The sequence below is a fragment of the Columba livia genome, chromosome Z (assembly GCF_036013475.1).
Source record: "Columba livia isolate bColLiv1 breed racing homer chromosome Z, bColLiv1.pat.W.v2, whole genome shotgun sequence".
In the NCBI taxonomy this organism is placed as follows: domain Eukaryota; kingdom Metazoa; phylum Chordata; class Aves; order Columbiformes; family Columbidae; genus Columba; species Columba livia.
Genome location: NC_088642.1, coordinates 68,125,460 through 68,145,131, shown reverse-complemented (window position 1 = coordinate 68,145,131; position 19,672 = coordinate 68,125,460). Strand labels below are relative to the sequence as shown.

Here is a 19,672-nt window from a genome sequence, read left to right as displayed (position 1 = left end):
CACCCCCCTCTCTGGCTGGCTCTCCAGTACAGTGCCCGGTAACACCGTATAGTAACCGTGGCTGCAGCTTCGTGCGAGTCACGGCAGCAGCATGCAGAAACGCTCCGCTGTAGCAGAGAGTGTAAGAGGCTGCTGCGAGCTGCTGCAGAGTCGCACAGGCTGTGTTTGGGTTCATGCTCTTCGAATGTTGCAGGTAGTCTTCACTTGGCATGACTTGACAGACTGTAGTTTTCTATCAGCTCGGTGGAGCTTGTTTCAATGCATTTTTGCTCAAAACAAAAAAGGCCAGGACCACCTCTTTGTTGAATAAATCACAAGACACCAGCAGCGCTAGCAGCAGGGCCTTCTGGAGGTCTCTAGCCAAGTGTCCTGCTCCGAGGAAGACTATTGCCAGCAGTTGGTAGAAGTCAGCTGCGTTTCCACCCTGCTGAGGCTTGACAGCTGCCTAGCATGGTGATTTCCACCTCACTGGTGCCCTATTCCACATTCTTGAAGAAAGAGTTTCCTCATGTCCATCATCAAGCCCGTGGAAGTATCTGGACAAGCAGGTCTGGGCACCGTCCAGCACCTCTCAAAGTTAAATGTGTTTCTTACAAGTGGCAAGTACATGAGCCTGGAAAGAAACCTCCTTGGAGCTGCCCTGTAATGCTGTTTCAGCCAGCAGCAGCAGTGACAGGAGGATTAAATGTTGTCCTTCAGTAAGGGCAGCAGCAGTCCGTAAGCCAGTAACAACCTTGCTGTTCCCTTGGGCACTCCAGGCACCCTACTCACAGCTGACTGGAAAAGGGTCCGTGGGCACCAGTGACCCAAAGGATAGATGAGACTGACAGCTGACCAAGCAAAATTCTGCTGGCGATCTGGCAGACCTGCATGTATCTGACTAGCCCTGTGAGCCTCAGACTACTTCAGGGACATCGGGTGACACTCAAGTGGTTTAAATAACTCCTGCCAGTAGTCCCTAATTCTACTCTTTAATGTTATTTCTTACTTCATCTCATGAAAGTTACTGCAAGGAGAAGTGAATCTATGTTCTCCTCATTGGTGAACCTGCTTCCCAACACGCGCAGGCACCACTCCCACTTCCACTCCCACTTCCCCCAGCCCTCGTGGCCTGCTGATTTCCGCGGCCTCCAGCGCTGCTTGGTGCGCTGCCAAAGCGCTGGTGTTTGGAACTGGGCTCTCATCCAGCATGTTTGGATACTTCAATGTTCTTTGAATGACTGCTCACAGGTACTTTTACAGATTAATATGCCATCTGTGGTCTTTGAGGAAGTGTACCGTGTCCCATCCCTTGACCTCTGACAACATCGTTGTTTCTTAGTCTCAGGACTGACACTTTTCTGTGAGACGAGGCACTGCATGTGGCTGCTTCTCTTGGTTTGTGTTGGGGTTTGGGCCAGCTGGAACTCTCTAGATTGATGTTTTGTCACCTGATTCCACGAACTATAGCTATTCGATGCTACACAAAAGCAAGTGCACACACTTTTTTATTACTGGCAGTGGTGAAAACCAGCAGAGCATGGTGTCAGTTTGTAATGCCGTGCTGAGAGAGCAGGAACAGGAAGAGAATGCCCAGGAAATACGGCTGTTGCCATCACTGTGGGGGTCTCCACTCATCTTTAAAAACTGAAATGGTCAGCAATCTCTAGGAGCGATCCTGAATCTGGACAAATCTACCTTGCTGTGGGACAAAGGAGTTTCCTTTTTCTGGCAGGGCAAGGAATTTACTTCAGGCCTCAGTATCTCTTTGCCCTTCCCAAGCAGCTTCTACTAATCACCTGAAAGCACCTTTGGAAGATGGGCGTCACTTTTGCTATGAGGAAGCTCAAGGAGAAAGGGTTATCCTGCATCCAAGGTGCATGACCAGAGATGTCTGCTTCCTCTTTTCTGTTCACTTACATGTTTCTCCATTTTTTCTGACACCTTCTGCAAGTCAGTCTAATAGTCACCTTGTGCTTTGGTTAAACCTGATGTTGTGAGCATCACAATGACAATCCTGGTGTCCACAACGCTACTGCCATCACTGCTGATATTCTCAGTCAACATTGAATTAGGGACCAGCTCATAAATTGCCTTCCCTAATGAGAAAACCCAGATTTCAAAGGTTCCAGGCTCTCCAGACGTCTTTTATGGATCAGTTAGCAAGAGGAAACCCAGCAATGTGACTCTCAGTAGACAATCCATTCTTCAGAGTTTGCAAATCAGTCCACAGTTTCCATGTTTCACTGCTGTCAGCAAATACCTGGACTTCTGCTAGCAGAATCTGTTTCCTTTCTTTCAGCTTTGAATTGGGCACTAGTGGGGAAAGTTCCCCCTGGTGCATTAAGAGTCAGACCTTGACCGTGACTCAGGGTAGAGTCAATTTGATTTCTTGTGACACTGTTATGTATGTCACACCTTAAATTTAGCAAGCAATAGTAAAAGAAGTCGCAGCACAGTGTTTGGTACAAACATCAGAGGGTTAGGAAGTGTCTAGCACATTTTTCCACAGGTCCATTGTAGCACCTTACCATGAATGCCTTCTATGTTTTGTGTGAGTGGTATACAAACACTGCCACTTTTTTCCATGAGACCACTGTCTTGCTCACACTCAACAGGGCTGTGGACGTAGAGCAGGGCCTTGTGATGAAAGGAGCCTTTGTTGCACCCAAGGATCGTTTGCACTCTGCACAAACATGAGTACGCAATCATACACGTATGGGTAAATATAAGCATATAAATTTATGTGCGTAATGGCACGCCTGCTTTGGTACAGAGATAAGATGTCTTATTGAACTTGTGAATGAGGAAATAGAAATACAGGCCTTAAAGGAAAAATGCATACATTCATATTCTTAGGCAAGGTCAGCTCCACCCTCTCCACCTTATAACCACTGCAATCTTCACCTGAGCTCAACCTCTGGCGAGTCCTTAGAGATCTGATTTACCAGTCGTACTCAAATCAACTTCTAACTCCCTGGCCTCATTGTGGTGCTGATGTTCTTTTTCAGTGAAGCTAAGTTATAGCCTTTTTCTCCCTGCAAAAACTACTGTGTGACTATACTGCTTTGCTGCATATCCACAATGTCTAATGATTCGTAAGTCTGATTTGCATCAAACTTGGCAGTTGAAAGAGATCATAAACATCGAAAATACTTGCTGAAACAAGCTATCAGGGTGCAACAGAGTCACAGTTCACTAGTAATGTGGTAAGACATTTGTAGCTAGGCATCAAAGTATGAGGGGGAAGAAGGAGATTACAGGCCCTGTACTCTCAGAAGAAGAGCAAAATTCTCAAGAAGCATGGCACAACCCAGGAAAGGATGTGAATATGTGCCAAACGGGGGTTTATGACTCCTGGAAGGATTTGTTTCAGTGTGATCTAGCTTTCCAGGTCCATGCTTCAGTCAGTGTTTTAGCCATGGGGTTAGCACCAACTGCTGTCATGGGGCAACCACTTCTCACCTGAAGAGGAGTGTGTGATCACCACCAGTGCTGCAGGGGTGTATCCACACGGAAATGCTCTGTGTCCTGGTCCACAGCAAAACATGGGCCCCCTGAGTGCCTGGCCTTGTGGAGTTAAAGGTGGCTGGGACAATAGAGGTGCAGGAGCTGGTTTAATCTCTTAAGCATCTCTGTGTGTGAAGCCTCACAAGCACTTTCCTGTCCAGGGAGGCCACAGAAACACAGTCCCCGCAGCAACTCTCCTAGCAGCTTACCCCAAGCTCAACATACATCATGTTGCTGGCTTCTCCAGGGAGACTAGGAGTTGGGGTTTGTGATTCCTCTCTTCAGTGTGCTTGTGGCAGCCCTAGGCATCCCTGGGGACAGCAGCAGGCTCCACACATGTGAGCAGCCTTGGATTGCACTGGGGTGAAGCCCACAGCGCCAGCTGCTCACAAGAGCAAACAACATGCAGTTTACCTCCCCAGGGCATGAAAGTGGTGCCTGGGATGAGCACGGCTTGGGGAAGAAGGAACTGAGATGAGAGGTAGGAAGCTAGGTTTGGGATTTGGGGAAGGGCAGATGAAGAGGGAGGTGGACAGCAGTGGGTGGCAGTGGTTGTGTGCACCTCGTGCTCATGGGGTGCTGGTTCACAAGTGCCCTCTGCTGGCACTGTGCACCCCAAGAGCTGTTAGTGCTCTGTGTGCATGCACGCTGTGGATTCCAACAGTGCACCGTGCTCTGCAGCTATGCTCTGGTGTTAATTTACTGCAGCTCCGTTAGCAGAAATGCTGCTTTCCAGAAGTGCCAGTGGGACAGACATATGGTCCCTCTTCAGCGGTGTGGGATGAGGGAGACCCTGTTTGAGGTCATTGCTCTCTGCGAGGCATGCAAAACCCCAGGGATGTCCCCAATGTCTGTCTCTCCCCGTGTCTCTCCCTGATGCCAGGTGATGCTGAGCGGGTGGGTGGGTGAACGTCACTGCTGCGCAGTGCCGCACCAGACAGCCACATTCCTCTGTTGTTGTTTTTTCCAGCACCGGTGTGGCAGCAGTGTGGAGCTGCACATTTCCGCAGGGCAGGGGCCAGAGGCAAGGGGAATGGCTCTGTGCTGCTCAGGTCACCCTGCTGCAGAGTGTTCCAGCTGGTCCCCCAGCTCTCAAGACCCTGCTCCAAATGGCCACCGCTTGCTGCTGTGTGGGCTGCAGAGGTCTTCTGACAAGGTGCTGGTTTAGGAGGACGGTTGGTAAGAGCAGGCTTCAGCTGGAAGGACAGATAGCAGGCAAAGTATGCAGACAGCAGAGGAGCAATTGAAAAGAGGCAGAAAGCTCTGGAGATCCACTAGTAACATCCAACTGTCCTTTGCTAAAAGCCCAGAGGAATCAAATCAAGGACAGCACTGTCTCCATGGAAAGTAGTCTCATGGGAGAACAGACAACAAGCTTTGTCTACAATTTGCAATGGTCATTACTTGAAATAAAGGCTTGAAGTTGTTCCAGCTTGGCAGAGCATGAGACTCACACTTGACATCATCTTACAAACCTGTACATCTTTTTTGCACTGTTCCTCTTTCATTTCTGCTGCTAACAGTGAAACAGTTCTGTGGAGTGGTTTTGCATGGTACATCAATTTGGGAAGGATGCCAAGCAGCCCTGGAATAGCAGACGCTGACATAGATGAGCTCCTGCTAACCTCCTTGCCTCCTTAACAGGACTGACGGGTCCTCCTGCAGACTGAGGATGTCCCAAACTTGTGACAGGAATGGTGCATGAGCCTGTATTTCCCCACCATCCCCATGGCACTCCGTTTTGTGTCAGTTGTAGGCAATCCTGTGACAAATGCATGTGTGATTCTTTTTACCTGGATGGTGCTAAGCTGTGTCTCAGGTGCCATTTTGTGTGCTTACTTTGGCAGAGAAGTGAGGATAATCATCTACAAGAGGTACACAGTCATGTCTGTCAGAATACAGAGAGGTGCCTGCCAAGCTCTGGTTGTGTGGGAGCTGAAGAGTACAAGAGAAAAAAGTAACTTCATCTGCAGAGAAACTCATCACCTAGCAAGAAGCCATATTCTACCTGCATTTACTTTCATCTAAGTTAAGAGAAACTTCCACCTTTTCTTAGTTACAATCTTAGTAATTTTTAACCTGAACGGTTCCTTTAGCTGTTTGAGGGTTTTTTAATGGCTAGACATCATGGCTGACCCCAAGGTATGGTGCCACACACATCCCATTCTAGCCAACAATATAAGGTTAAATGGGCTTCGGCAAAATCTGGCTCCAAAACCAGCTGAGGATGGACCACTTCCACATTTGCCCAGTTCCTTATGAGGCTCATCTTCTGTTGGTTTGGATGGCTCCTGCTGTAATGCTTCCTATAACATACAGTCCAAATTATGTGTTACAGCAACTTAAACATAAATCCATTACAAGGGTCCTCAGGCTTTTGTGCTTGTCATCATCAGCGTATTTCTTTTTCGTGCACCGCTTTGCCTCCCAGGACAGACAGCATCAAGAACAGCATCTGTCCAGAGGTACTCAGACCTGGCTGGGCCCTTGAACAGTGTACTTTCCAGAGCAGAATCTGGGATGAAGGTTACACACAAAGATGTAGTTTGGTGCCAGTGTTGAGCTCATTTTGCCTGACAGGTTCACAAAGGAGAAATTCTGCATTAGCATCTGGCCACTCAAAAGTAAGCTGCTTGCAATGCTTCTAGTTGTGATCTGATCTGCCAGGACAGATGTAGATGGCCATAGTGTGAGAGTAAAAAAGTAAAGCAAAGATGTGAGTTAACTGGGGATATTGCTATCTCAACAGAAATGACATGTCCCAGAGAACTTTGCTCTGCAAATTGCAGAGTTCACTCTGCAGCTTTGAAGAGGAATAGAAACCAAAAGCTACGGGAATGCGCTGGAAGAAACCGGCTGAGTTTCACTGGAGGTGATGGTGCCCTTCTTTTCCATTACATTTGTTATGGCTCCCTCCTGGTGTTAATTTGTACATACCCAAGTAGTTAACAGGCCATTTGGAAAAAATGATACCTGCACAGTAGGTGGGCTCTGAAGTCAGAAGTAGCAGGCAACCTCAAGGACACACAGTTCTGCTTTTAGTATCTACGTGCAAGACCTGCTTCTCTCTTCTCTGGCAATCTAGCTAAAAGGAAAGTGCTGAGCAGCACCTGTGCCTGCACATTCACTGTATAAACAGCACACTGAAGACCATTTCATTCTTTGATTTTTTTTTTCAGATGGATGCTGCACCCCTGGATGTGTAGAAGAAGGTGGAAACAAGTGTGAACATTACCAGCAGAGATGTGGAAAGTTGGCCAGGCACAACTGGGTGACCCTACTGTCAAAGATTCACACAAATGCAGCATCACCAAACAGCATTCCCTCAATGCACGGAGAAACAAAAAGACTTCCCCGATTCTCTTACATTACATCCCTCTTTACATTCATCCACCCTGGGGTAGCTTTGTGGGGTTTAGTAACTGGCAAACTGGGAAGACCAGGCACCTCCTGCAAAAGCCCAGGGATCTCCTCCAGGAATACTTGTCAAGAGCAGCTGTCTTTTTGAAGAGGAGCGCTGGCATATGTTCTGCCCATTCTCTTCCAGCATGGTTCTAAACGCAGGATGATAACAGCATTCAATGCTACACAAGATGGAATCAGCAATGCTGAGAAAGAAGAAGGTATAAAAGATTGAGGTGCAGTACAGTTTTGCTTACCCAGAAACAAACTCCAGAGAGAAAGACACTCTGAAATCAGATTTTTTTGTTAATTACAGTGGGTACAAAATCCCAGATGAACAAGAGTGAACATCGGTATGTTTGGGACAGCTGATATACCTGCCCCTGCTGCCAGCATCCACGTTACCTGAGTGGGCTCAGAGCAGGAGGGCACAGTCTGAGCATGGCTAGCTCAGAGCTCTGCCCGTCCAGACCAGGCACATAGCCTCATCCCCTCCTGCACGCCAGCACGGTGACTGGGCATTTACTGGGGAAAAAGTAAATCTGTGGTTTTTCTGCTGTTTTATCTGCTACACTGAGGATTTGGACAGCTGTCCCTCATGTGTGAGAAGGAAGGTCAACTTCTCCCATAAACCAACAGAGCTTCAGGGCATTTGTGGACTGCAGGTGCATTCAGAGCATGTCTTGCAGCCCAGAGGCTTGAACAGACAGAGGCAAACCCAAGGGAGAGGAGAAGCAGGTGCCCTTGGATTGGGACAAGCCACAGCAACTCCTGCCCAGCTACATTTGCCCCAGCTGGCAGCTGAAGCAGGAGAAGAGGTGTGCAACAGGTGCTCCCTGAACCTGCTGCACCTCAGAGGTCCAGCGCGCAGCCTGGCTTGGTGGGAAGCTCTGATCAATGCCACCTTGGCTCTGTCCCCTCCACTGGTGGGAGTGTCAGCAGGCAGAAGGACTTGCCCATGTACTCACCTTGTCCTGCGCTCTCGTGGCCAAAGGTGTCACTGGGAATTTTTTGAATCCTGAAAGATATAATGAACATTACTCACTGCCTGCCACGTGGGAGTATTTACCGACAGTAATAGAGGAGGAAGGCAGCTGAAGGTGTGGTCTGGATCCCGAAAGTGTGCAGAAACTCCCGGGAAGTGGTAATGGCTGATCTCTGCCCCAGTTACACAGGGACACCTCCTCACACCTGATATTTTGGCTACTCCGTATATCCAAAGGAAAAACCTCTGGTCACCTGCTTCTCTGCTTTTTTTGTGTGTGTGTGCAAATCATGAAGAATAAATTGGTCCTTGTCTCTTCTACTCATGGGGAGACCTCAGGGTGAGTGGAGAGGCAGAATGAAGACTTTCATCATCTCTGTGAAATGCAGAGATGGGAGGGACCTAAGGATGAAAACGAGTGCAGTACTTGGCCTCCTCTTCTTAACTTGCCCCCTCATGCAACCAGAGGATAGACTGTGGGCTCTGGGCTTGGCAATGTAGCGCTCTGTTCCTGGGGCTCTGCCGTGTTTGTGGGTCCCTGGCATTTGCTGGTGTACAAAATCCCTGGGAGGAGCAGCAGAACAGGAGTTAAAATATCAGTGGAGGCACAGTAAGCCGGGAGGCCGAGAACAGACATGAAATCCAGGAAAGGCAAGAGATAACAGCAAGGAACTGGCAGGTGCTGGGTGGAGTGGTGACGACACCAAGGCCACACCACAGATAAGGCCACCAGGCAGACGTGGTGCAAGAGCGATGTGATGCAATCCAGCCTGGCCTCCTGCCATTGGTGCCCAGCCAGATGAAAAGCCTGCAAACAGCACCACGGTCACCCAGGAGGCAGAGGCGTGATAAGGGCCCAAGATGTGATGAGTGATCCTGGGTGGGTGGCAAGGACATGGGTGCCAGTGAGCTTGTAAGAACACACACAAAGGCAGGGACAATGACATGAGGGAACAAGTGTGATATCCTTTTTGGAAGCAGAAGTCTCCTTCCTTGTCATTGACACCTGCAGCAGTGTTTTTCTGCCTTGCTGGCTGGCAACAAGACTAAGTCTCTGGCTCTGCAGACAAACGCAAGACCTTCATACCTGCCCCTCCTGCCCTTCTGACATGTCTGCAGCTGGCAGGGTCACAGGGAGGAGGCAGCAGAGCCAGAACCCTCGCTCCTGCCACATGAAAAGCTGGAGGGGAGTCCAAGGGCAGCCCAAATACAGGGGGTGGGGAGCAGCTCCCTCATGTGCCGCTGTACTGCTGGGAGCCCATGGCCCTCCAGGGAGAGTAGAAGGGTGTCCCTCTTTGTGATACCTGCAACGTGGAGAAAGAAAGCCCAGGCTCAAATGAGTGACTGACTCAGATGTAGCTGGAGCTGTGTGGCCAACAGGAGGGTGAGCAGCCACAAGAAAACCTCCTGTCTCATCCAAGGAAGAAGTTCCCCACCGGTTCTTTGAGGGGGACAGTAGACAGGACTTTTGTCAGGGGCCACAAGCCTGTGCTTCAGAGAAAAGCAGGAAAAGATAGAAACAATTTGCAAGAAGTGATTTCCCCTTTGTCATCTCTTAGCATGTCATTTTAATTTGCTCTGGGAAGGCAACGGCATTTGCATACCACTGAGGAAGGAGGTGAAGGAAGATCAAGGCTTGTGTCAGCCAACAGCATTTCCTTAGACCTGCTGATCCAGCACAAAGGGGATGCAGAGCTTTCCTGCCACCTCCCATCCAGGGAAAGCCATCTGGAGCACACAGTGTGTCCCAGCTGCATCGCCGCAGCCTGGTGCTCCTGCACTGCGGCCAGCACGACCCAAGGAGCCAGGCCATGCTCAGGACTGGCAGCACAGCATGCATCTCTGCAGCAGTGGCACTGGAGGCATTATGATCAGCATTTGGGTGGGGTTTTGGTAGTAAAAACGTTGAAGAAGACTGTAAAGGTACGTGATAGCCCGTATCCTGGGCTGTGGTGAGTGTTGGTATGGGAGCAGCTTGCAGGAGGTGGCCCCATTACATCCAAATATTTGAGTGTTGGCTGGCACCAGATTTGCAAGGTGGGCACCCAAGGAAATACATCTGCATGTGCCAGAGAATGAGAGTTGCTCTGGCCCCAGGACCCAGCCTGCTGGTGTCGGTCTGAGCAGGGGTTTCTGCTGGAAAGGGAATGAGGGTGAAGGTCAGGTTGAACACTGGTGAGCAGTGCTGTTGCTCAGCAAATAGTAGAAACTGCCTGCTGGCCTGCAGGAGGAGAGAGATGACCAGCCTCCCCCATGCTCACCCACCAAACTTAGTGCACAAAAAGGTTTGATCAGGGCATCTGCAGCTTTGTACTTGGCCCACCAAGGATGGAGATATTCCAACTCTCCGCTGGTCCAGGTTGCTCACCCTCCAGAGTAAGGTTTCCATCCTAACTCCTGATCTGAATATCTCAGAACTGCAGTTTGTGCCTGTTCCTTTTTATTCTGCCATCTGGCACTACCAAGAGGAGGTTGGCTCCAACAACTGCCCTTCCAGCAGTTGTAGGCTACTATCAGATTCCCCCTTGGCCTTCCCTCTACCAGACTAAACAAGCCCAACAGGCCCCCATGTGCCTCAGGAACAACTGCTAATGCAGTTAAATATTTACTTTAGTTGAGAGATTTCCAAAGTGGAATAATAATAAAATCCAAAGGTTATTGAACTGTGTAAACTCAGTGAAGAGGGAATATAAAACATGTGTAAAGCCACCTCAACAGAGCAGAGGAATGGTTCTGCAAGGGGAACTCTGGATCGGTCACCTTCCCAAAACCCAGTCACAGCCCTGCTGAGTTGGGTGGAAAGATCAGCCAAAGGCGAGAATGGAAGCAGCCTCATGCAGGGCCTGTATCATTCTGTCCATGGGGGATGCTCATCAAGCCATTCCCTCTTGCTTCAGCCACCTGAGACCAACGTGTACCTTCCTAAGCCTCAGGTAAGACTGTGGGGAAGAAACAATCTGAGCAAGGTCATAGCCAGCCCCTCAGTAAGTGCAAATGTGCATGCTTCACCATGGTTCACCAGAGGAAGGTGGGAATGGATGTGGAAAATTGAGATTCTCAGAAAGAAGTGGTAAGAATGCTCACACAGAAAGACTGATGTTGAGCGCCCAGTCTTTCAGGTGAAGTAGCTGGCACCTTCTTGGGTGGTGGTGCTTGCTGAGAAGTCCTTGGCTGAAGAGTTGGTGTCTCTTACCACTGAGGATCCTCTCTGAACTCTGTTCCCTCCCTGCTTTATGTGCCACCTCTGCGTATTTAAACTGGGTATCTATGCACCCAGCCCCCTTCTATAACACCGAGTCTTATGATTAAGATCATTTTGCTCTGTCAATCTCAGCTGCAACTATTAATGTGACCAAGTTGCTGAGCAGAGTCAGGGGATGCCCATGATTATGGGTAGAGAAGCACTGGCAGCAGCTGCACCTGCAACTCTCTGCTCCCACTCAGCTGAATTTCTCTCCAGCCCCTCTGCACCCCAGCCTGTCCCATCCCACCCAGTGACAGGGTGGCCTTGCCACAGCACGATGTCAGCCCTCCTTATGTGTTTGAAATCACCTCCTGGGGTCCTGCCCAGTGTGACAGGCAGCTGAGTATTCCCCTCTCATGAGATAATGCTCAGGCCACAGCGCAGCACCCCAAATAAGCCTGAATTTCCTGGCTTTTCGCTGTGAAGTCTCCCAGCCAAAAAGGACGTACCTGCCTCACACAAAGAAAAGCAGCTGCAAAGCTAGAGGACTGGTTTTGGTGAGATATCCCCAGGGGTACACTGGGTGAACAGAGCAGAGTGGCAGACTGCACAGCAGAGGGATTGCAAAGCAGCCTCCTGTGCCAGCACCCGGACCTGGTTGGGTTATCTGTTGTGTGATAGTGTCCAAGTGATCCCTCTGGCTGCACAGTCCAGCTGTTGTTCCCAGTGCAGATCAAATGCTGCTCAAAATGCTGCTTTTCCCAGTGCCACTGAGATAAGCCAGTGCTCTCCGCTATAAAGGCAGCCGTGAGCCGAGTGAGGTGTGCGAGTGCGTGTGCCTGGACCAGCCATGCCTGTGAGGGAGCTGCTGCTGCTGGTGGTGGCACTGGTGGCTCTTGTTGCTGCTGGTGGTAAGTCTGCTCTGCTGCTGGCAGCTGGCTCTTCGGTGGTGGGCTGGGAACCATGGAGGGACCAAAAAAAGGGTGGGAGGGCTGAAAGACTCAGTAACTCTGGCTTGGAGAGGAGGTGAGGAGGGCAAGTGAACACAGCGGTAGTGTGGTGGGGAAGAAGGACTAGAGCAAACACACTGTGTCATATTAGGAGTTCAGAACAAGGGTTATGGGCTGGTTCATCAGCCGTACTGCACTTGGGAGATCGATGCTATAGGAATCAGCCTGTGATGCTGAATGGGAATGCGAACCAGGATCTGGGAGGACAGCATGTACACAGGGGTGGCAGTTACTGTTCCAGCCTCCATGAAGACCTGCAAGCTTTTAAAAGAGCTCAGCATATTCAGGTGGGAGGCAGCTGTTCGTAGGCTTTGGAGAAACGGTGCTACCTGGGTGCATGTAGTGGTGGTCCAGCAGCAGCCTGCGTGCAAGCCCTCACACTCCATGGATGTTTGTGCACCACACGGATGGGCTGTAAACTGTTGGTACTGCTCTGCCTGACTGCAGAAAAGGAATCCACCCAACACAGTTCTCGCTGAGGATGACCTAATCTAGTTGAAGATGTCCCTGCTCATTGCAGTGGGGTTGGACTAGATGTGTCATGCTCTTTCCACACTCACAGGTTTCTGCTCTGTTTCAGGGGAAGAGCTGAATGGAGGGAATGGCCTGAGAAGGGTAAGAGGTTTCTGGTTTTCCTTGTTCATGGCTTGAGATGGGATTTAGCGCCTGGCATGCCTGGGAGAAAGGTTTTTCCCAGCAATCATGCCCAGCCTCATGGGTACTGGTGCTCCAGCATCAAACCTGCCTGAAAGTCCAGGTTCTGAATCCCTCTGAGGGATATGGTGACCTCTCCTCACTGCTGTCATGCTCTGTGTGCATGTCCTGCCCTGTCCAGGGCAGAGGGAACCAGGCCACCAGTGACACTTGCTCCTGCCTGGGTGCTGTGGGAAGAAGGGATGGATGCTGCTGGCACTGAAATGTGTGCTGTGGTTTCTCCTTTCCAGCCGGTGTGTGGAGACAAGGTTGATCTGCAGGTCTGCCCCCTCCTGCTCTTGCCTGTCTGTGGGACCGATGGCAACACGTACGCCAATGAATGCCTGCTCTGTGTGCAGCAAATGTAAGCTCATAACCTTGGCAGAGACCTCTAGGGGTCCAATTTTTGATGTCTGAAACTGGCCACGTGTCAAATACCATCATTCAGGCTCCCCCACACCTGGGCAAAGCCATGGCAGACAGGAGGCACACATGTTCCTGCCAGGAAATTGGAAGAGGACTTTCTCATGTCAGCTGAGCTGGGCTGTGAAGCCTGTGAGCTTTGCCCTCCCACACTGACAAATAGGTGCAGGCATGCTCCCAGACCTTGCTTGCAGGTTCCTGCCCCATCCTTGGCACCATGTTCAGTTACTGCTGTGCAGCTGCCGGCAGAGGGATTTAGCTCATTTAGCTCATTGTGTTGACAGGAGACTAAACCCACAGAAGAGCTGAATATTGATCCATGGGATCAGCTTGCTAAATCAGAACACTCTGTGGCTGCATGATCAGCAGATCCAAAAGGTGAGGTCAGGAGTTTGTGGCCAGGAGACCTTCCAACAGGGGTGCCTTTAAACTGGCAATAAACCAAACGCTTTGTAGAGGATGGGGAGTTAGAGAAGGGAGAGTTGAACTTAGATAGGCAAAAGATTCACTGGGCATCTAGTCTGGACAGTCAAATAGCACCACTCAAAGAGATGTTTGTAAAGGCAGATGCCCAGTTATGTGCTGTATGGCTTTTTTGGCAGAGCTTCAAGACAAAGATACCACCATGAACTTGAGGACTAGGGCAACAGGGACCTCATTAAAATCACGAGGGTTTCTTTAGGCAGTGGTTTTGCCCAGGTTGGGAAGTGGCTGTCTAAGCTGTGGATCCTGCTAGAGAGGAACTGAAGGTCAAAAGACCTGTTTGAATGCAGGTCAGCCATGCACTTGCATGGCAAATAACACAAACTGTGTGCTGGGCTGCAGGAGGAGAAGGAAGACCAGTTTGCCAAGGGAAGCTGCAATGAGGTGTGGAGGAGCTGCATCCAGCTAGCCTGGGGAAGGAGGGGCTGGGGGGATCTAGCATCAGCCTACAGTTGCAAACAGGATGGAGCCACATTCTGCTTTGTGGCAGCCCGTGATGCAACAGAGGGCAACAGCCACAAGCAGCAGCCCCAGAGGGTAAAGGTTGGACACGGGGGAAACCCCTTTCCCGGAGGGTGTTGCACCATGGAGGTAGGGAGGTCTCCATCCTGGGTGGGTGGTGGTTAGGGCTCAGACAGATCTGTGGCCACCAAATTGTCATACTGAGGGCAGCCTTGCTGTGAGCATATTGTGCTGGAGACCCACCATCAGTGCTGCATGTCTGGGGAGGGGACATCCATGGGCCAGGATGACTTGCAGTGACCTCAGATTTTTAGACAGGAAAAGAAGAAAGCAAATTTTATAATAGTCAGCTCCATTCCACGGGCTGGATGGGAGCCAAGGTATGACTCAGAGAGGATTTTTTTGAGCTCTTACTCTTTTTTCCTACATTATTCTAGGAAAACCAAGCAAGATATTCGGATTTTGAAAGATGGGGAATGTCAAGATACCTGAGTTTTCTGATAGCTTTTCTGACCCTAGAAATAATTGATTAATTGTTCTTTGTGCTGATTACACATTGAAATTAGTGATGGTGAATAATAAAATGCACAATCTTATTTCAACAGCACTTCCTAATGCAATTCTGAGAGAAAACAGCACAAGCCAGACGTCTCAAAGCGCTACTAAAAGTGTACACTAAAAACGTTAATTTCAAATCCATACCACATACTAGGGCTCTGCACTGGGAGTATTATTTCACCCACATTCTTGTGAGAAAGGCCATGTGGGAGAAGCAAGAAACACACAGATCCCAGTGAAGAAGGTGCTGAACAAGTGCAGTTTGTTGCATTATTTTTTCTGTAGGAGGCAATTTTGTGAAGGGAAAGTAAAGTTTCTCCAGCGTGGGAGAAGACAACTCCCTGGCTCCCTAGTAAGTGTCACCACTTCCAGAACTGACACAAATGTAAAACAGTGTCATCTGCATGTCTCATTAGAAATCATTCAGCTTTTTATCCAAGAGCCTTTCACAACAGGTATCAGCCCAGATAACACATGGTAGCATGGGAAGTGCCTGAGTGGAGACCCTGAACACAGAGGACCCCAGATCTCCACTGAGATCTCTCCATTGAGAGCAACCTCCAAACTCAACTAACTACCCGGAAATGCCCTCTGGGAACTGCACATTCCCAGCTGGTTGCCAGATCTCAGATCTAGGTTGTTCCTGGTGTGAGGGCCATCTTCGGGACTGCGGCGGGGCTCAGTCCAGCCCAGGTAACAGTGACAGTGTGCACTGGCAGTCCTTGTGGCTCCCTCTGCTCTTTCGTCTCCCACTTCTACCAGATGGGACACAACTCCCTTTTCACAAAATACCTGTAGCAAGGCTATACAACTTGGGTGTGCAAGGGGCTCCCTTTGCTCGCAGTGGCAGAGATCAGAGGGCACTGGCTGATCCAGGACTTGCCTCCTGAATTCAGTTCAGTTCTGCAACAGGTGTTGTATTTTTACAGAGTGACTGGTTGAGATTTCTGATGAGCTTTAGCAAAGCACTGGGTTGCTTTGAAAAGTGCTTTGGTGTGAACTGAAACTCATCAAAGACAGGTCTGTGCTCACCCACAGCAGATCACACTGCTGCTATACTCACACAACTTATTTGCAGGCTGCTGTGAAAGGGCCCAGGGTGCATCATATGGTCAAGCAAGCTCCCTGAAGTCAGTGACCACCCTGTGAGTCTGGGAGCTGTGCCAGCATCACAGCTACTGTGCTTGGCCAGGTGGTCATGTAATCCATTCCCACACACCTCTTTCAGTCCCGCACCTTCCAGGAGCCACCAGGTGAGACACAGTAGCACCATAATGCATGACAAAGCCATTGCTGATAGATTTAATGCTGCAGCTGGAAATAGCATTGAGGAGCATTGGGACACCCACCTGACCCAGTGCCCACCGTTTTCTGGCCCAGAGGCAGCTGCTGTCATTAAAAGCTTTTCTCTCATAAAAATGTCTTCCCCAGGCTGAGCAGTCCTAGCCTGATTAGTTGCTCAAAGCTGTCCAGAGCTTTGATCATCACTGTTTTCCTCCCCTGGAACCTTTCAATTTCTGCAGAGGAAGGGACACATCTTGCCCACCTGCACACAGCTGCTGCTGTTACACCACCTGGTGCTGTTACACCACCTGGTTCTGCAAGCTCTTTTGCCCCCTTCCAGCCTCAGACACTGAGGGAGAGGTGGTCTGGCTGCGTGTTGCTCTCTGTGTTGCTAGTCTTTCTGTGCAGATCTTCAGATGCTGTCTCCCCTGCAATGCAGAGAAGGGCTTTGGTGGGGTTATCACTCCCAAAACACTCCCGTGGTGAACAACACAAGTACATATCCCCCACTCTGAGGTTTTCTGGTCCCATTCTTGCCAACCCAGCCTCAGACAGGATGCATTTGTAGAATGGTAGAGTCATAGAATAGTTTGGGTTGGAAGAGACCTTCAAAGGCCATGTAGTCCAACCCCCCTGCAATGAGCAGGGACATCTTCAACCAGATCAGGTTGCTCAAAGCCCCGTCCAGCCTGGCCTTGAGTGTCTTCAGGGATGGGGCATCTGCCACGTCTCTGGGAAACCAGGGCCCGTGTTTCACCACCCTCATTGTACAAAATTTATTCCTCAGAAAATATTCAGACAGGTCAGCTCTGTCACAGCCCTCTGCCAGGGCTGAGGGGAAGGTTAAGCCCAGCACAGCACGGTGTGTAACTGGGATCTGTGCTCCCCCTGGGACAAGCACTGGCACCTCAGCCTCTTGCAGTGGTTCGAGCTGCACAGGCAGAGGCTGCAGCCCATCACTTCTTGTCTGCTGAGAGCCATCTCTGTTTATTTGCAGAGGCTTGGAAAAAACAACACAGACAATTCAGGGGCTCTTCTGAAGAGGGAAACTGCATGCCTCCAGCACAACGTGGAGTATTTACTCAGAAACGGCAGAGCTAAAGCACACACTTGCAGGTCAGACCCGCAAGGTCAATGTGTGGGCTGCCGCAGGGACAGGGTCAGTGACTCGACATGCAGTGAATTCAGAGATACCCATTCTCCCTGGGGACTGGTGGATTTGCCTGTTTATTTCACGCTGCTCAAGAAGAGTGGCAGGCCAAGGGAAGGTGAAAGGAGTGATTTAACACCACCACAGACCTCAGGGGCCAGCAGGACAGCTGGATCCAGCCCAGGGCAGAGAGCCTGGCTCTGGAGCCTGGCAGATCTGTGTCTGGAACAGCCAGGCACAATTCAGGAGGCAATAATAAGACACCTGCCATGCTCTGGTCTGTGACAAGGGTATGCACATGGATTTGGACTTTTGCATACAGTTTTGCCTGTTGATTTTTATCCATCTTTTTTGCACCTTTTCATGCTTTGGTCAAGGCAGGGGATGGAAGAGGTTATCTGCCCTCACAGGCACCACAGTTTGTCACACAGAGCTGCTGGTCGTCCTGCTCCCAGAGAAGTGTGTTGCAACCAGGCAAATTACTCCTAAACCTGCCTAAAGTCAGGGAGTGGAGGAGAAGCCTGAAAATTGCTTCTCTGTCATTTTCATGCAAAACAAAACTTAAAAGAAGTGCCCTGACACCCTGCTAGAGTGACAGCGGCATAGGTCCCCCACCTGCCCATATTGGTCTCCCAGACAACCCTGGGTTCAGGGCTGTGACCGTGGCTGCAGGGATGGACAGACAGGTCTCTGGATATGGCATTGCAGTAGCAATGCCAGACAGGGGTAAACAGAGATACCATTGAGGCTTGTAAAGAGCTTTGACTTATACATAGATCCAAAGCCTGGTGTTGCTGTGTTTGCAGTGACAGCAGCCCCAACAGTGCCAGGAGACAGATCTGGTGGCAGGATCCAACCCTAGGCCAAGCTGTCCCTTGGACAAAGGACTTCTAGGGATTTCAAGTAGTAAAATCTGTGGCAGGGACTGGCATGGTGAGAGGTACTCAAAATTTGGGATATTCCCCTATCAAGTAGCTACAGTGACACTCAAGCTGCTCATGTTGATGAACACCTGACTGAGCTCCTCCAGGTCCTCACCCAGGAAACTCGATGCATCAATGAAGGTGGCTGAAATATTGAGATAAAGTAGGGGGAAACAGCGCCTGGCACACTGTAAAGTGTCCAGCTGCAACACTTCATGCAACTGAGACTGGCCAGAAAGTTTCACTTACTTGCACAAATTCATATGTAGCAAATGGGTTGCAGCTTTGGCCGCATTTGCTACAGAGCTCTGCTGGAGAAGAAGAGTCCGCTGCTTTGATGGTGCTTTTGGTGGACAGGAAGGCAACACTGGGCTCTAAAATGAGTCCAGTGCCTCTGGCACTGTGTGTCAGAGTCTCTGCCACTCAGTCCCTTCACTTAAGACACAACTTGAAACTAGGTGGTAGAGTCCATAATTTCCACACCATTATCCATCACTAAAGCCTTCCCATGGCATAATAAAATCACTTCCTTGGGATTTGAAGGAATTCACACTCAGGAGCCAAATTTTTAGAGAGATTTCAGTCCTGAGATACACAAGCACAGACTCTGTAAGATTTTGAAGACCATCTGTTCCATTAAACACCTCTAAAGACTCTGAGGGCACAACAGCTCTTTCTTTTACAAATGTTGTTTACAAATTTATTGGTTTCTATCCAGCTAGAAGATGGCTAGAACTGAGAAACATTCACAGTACCAGCTCTGCAGTGTCATATGGCGATGTTTTGCTGAGTCAAGAGCGATTTATCAGACCTCACCAGGCTTTGGAGTGACTGAGTAGATGGGGCGGGGGTGAGAAGCTGAGTTAGCTACAGCCTGAGCACACACACAGTACCCATGGAGCACTGAAACACCCAGGAATTTCCACCCTTTGTTCCACATTTCATATTACCTGCAAGCAGGCCACAGTAAGGCAAGTTATTTGTAAAAGCGCTTCCAGATGTAATGTCCAACTATGGGTAGGCATGTAGAGTCATTTAGATTGGGAAAGACCCTTAAGATTACCAAGTCCAACGGTTAACCTGGCACCACCATGTCCACCACTCAACCATGTCCCTGTGTAACACATCTACACATCTTTTAAACACCTCCAGGAATGGTGACTCCACCACTTCCCTGGGCAGCCTGTTCCAATGCTTCACAACCCTCTCTGTGAAGAAATGGTTCCTAACATCCAGCCTAGACCTCCCCTGGTGCAAGTCGAGGCCATTTGCTCTCATCCTATCACTCATTACTTGGGAAGAAGAGACCAACACCCTACATGCTACAACCTCCTTTCAGGTAACTGTAGAGAGCAATAAGGTCTCCCCTCAGCCTCACAGTATCACAGTATGTTTGGGATCGGAAGGGACCTCAGAAGATCATCTACTCCAATCCCCCTGCTGGAGCAGGAACGCCTAGGTGAGGTCACACAGGAACATGTCCAGGTGGGTTTTGAATGTCTCCAGGGAAGAAAACTCCACAACCTCCCTGGGCAGCCTGTTCCAGTGCTCTGTCACCCTTACTGAGAAGAAGTTTCTTCTCAAATTTAAGTGGAACCTCTTGTGTTCCAGCTTGATCCCATTACC

At 49.8% G+C, this 19,672-nt stretch overlaps 1 protein-coding gene across 1 annotated transcript; it reads left to right on the top strand.

The window, feature by feature from the left end:
* Positions 1 to 11,861: 11,861 nt before the first annotated feature.
* SPINK4 (serine peptidase inhibitor Kazal type 4) lies at positions 11,862 to 14,727 on the top strand. Its single transcript, XM_005514566.4, has 4 exons — positions 11,862 to 11,971; positions 12,651 to 12,685; positions 13,015 to 13,127; positions 14,569 to 14,727. Exons 1-4 carry the CDS (start codon positions 11,911 to 11,913, stop codon positions 14,621 to 14,623), a joined length of 264 nt encoding a protein of 87 aa, XP_005514623.1. The 5' UTR covers positions 11,862 to 11,910; the 3' UTR covers positions 14,624 to 14,727.
* Positions 14,728 to 19,672: the final 4,945 nt, after the last annotated feature.

Bases quoted from the DNA above. Each gene is read 5' to 3' on its own strand.
- SPINK4 (XM_005514566.4), top strand. From the start codon at position 11,911: ATGCCTGTGAGGGAGCTGCTGCTGCTGGTGGTGGCACTGGTGGCTCTT. The intron at 11,972-12,650 runs GTAAGTCTGCTC...GCTCTGTTTCAG, and splicing joins GGCTCTTGTTGCTGCTGGTG to GGGAAGAGCTGAATGGAGGG. The intron at 13,128-14,568 runs GTAAGCTCATAA...ACATTATTCTAG, and splicing joins CTGCTCTGTGTGCAGCAAAT to GAAAACCAAGCAAGATATTC.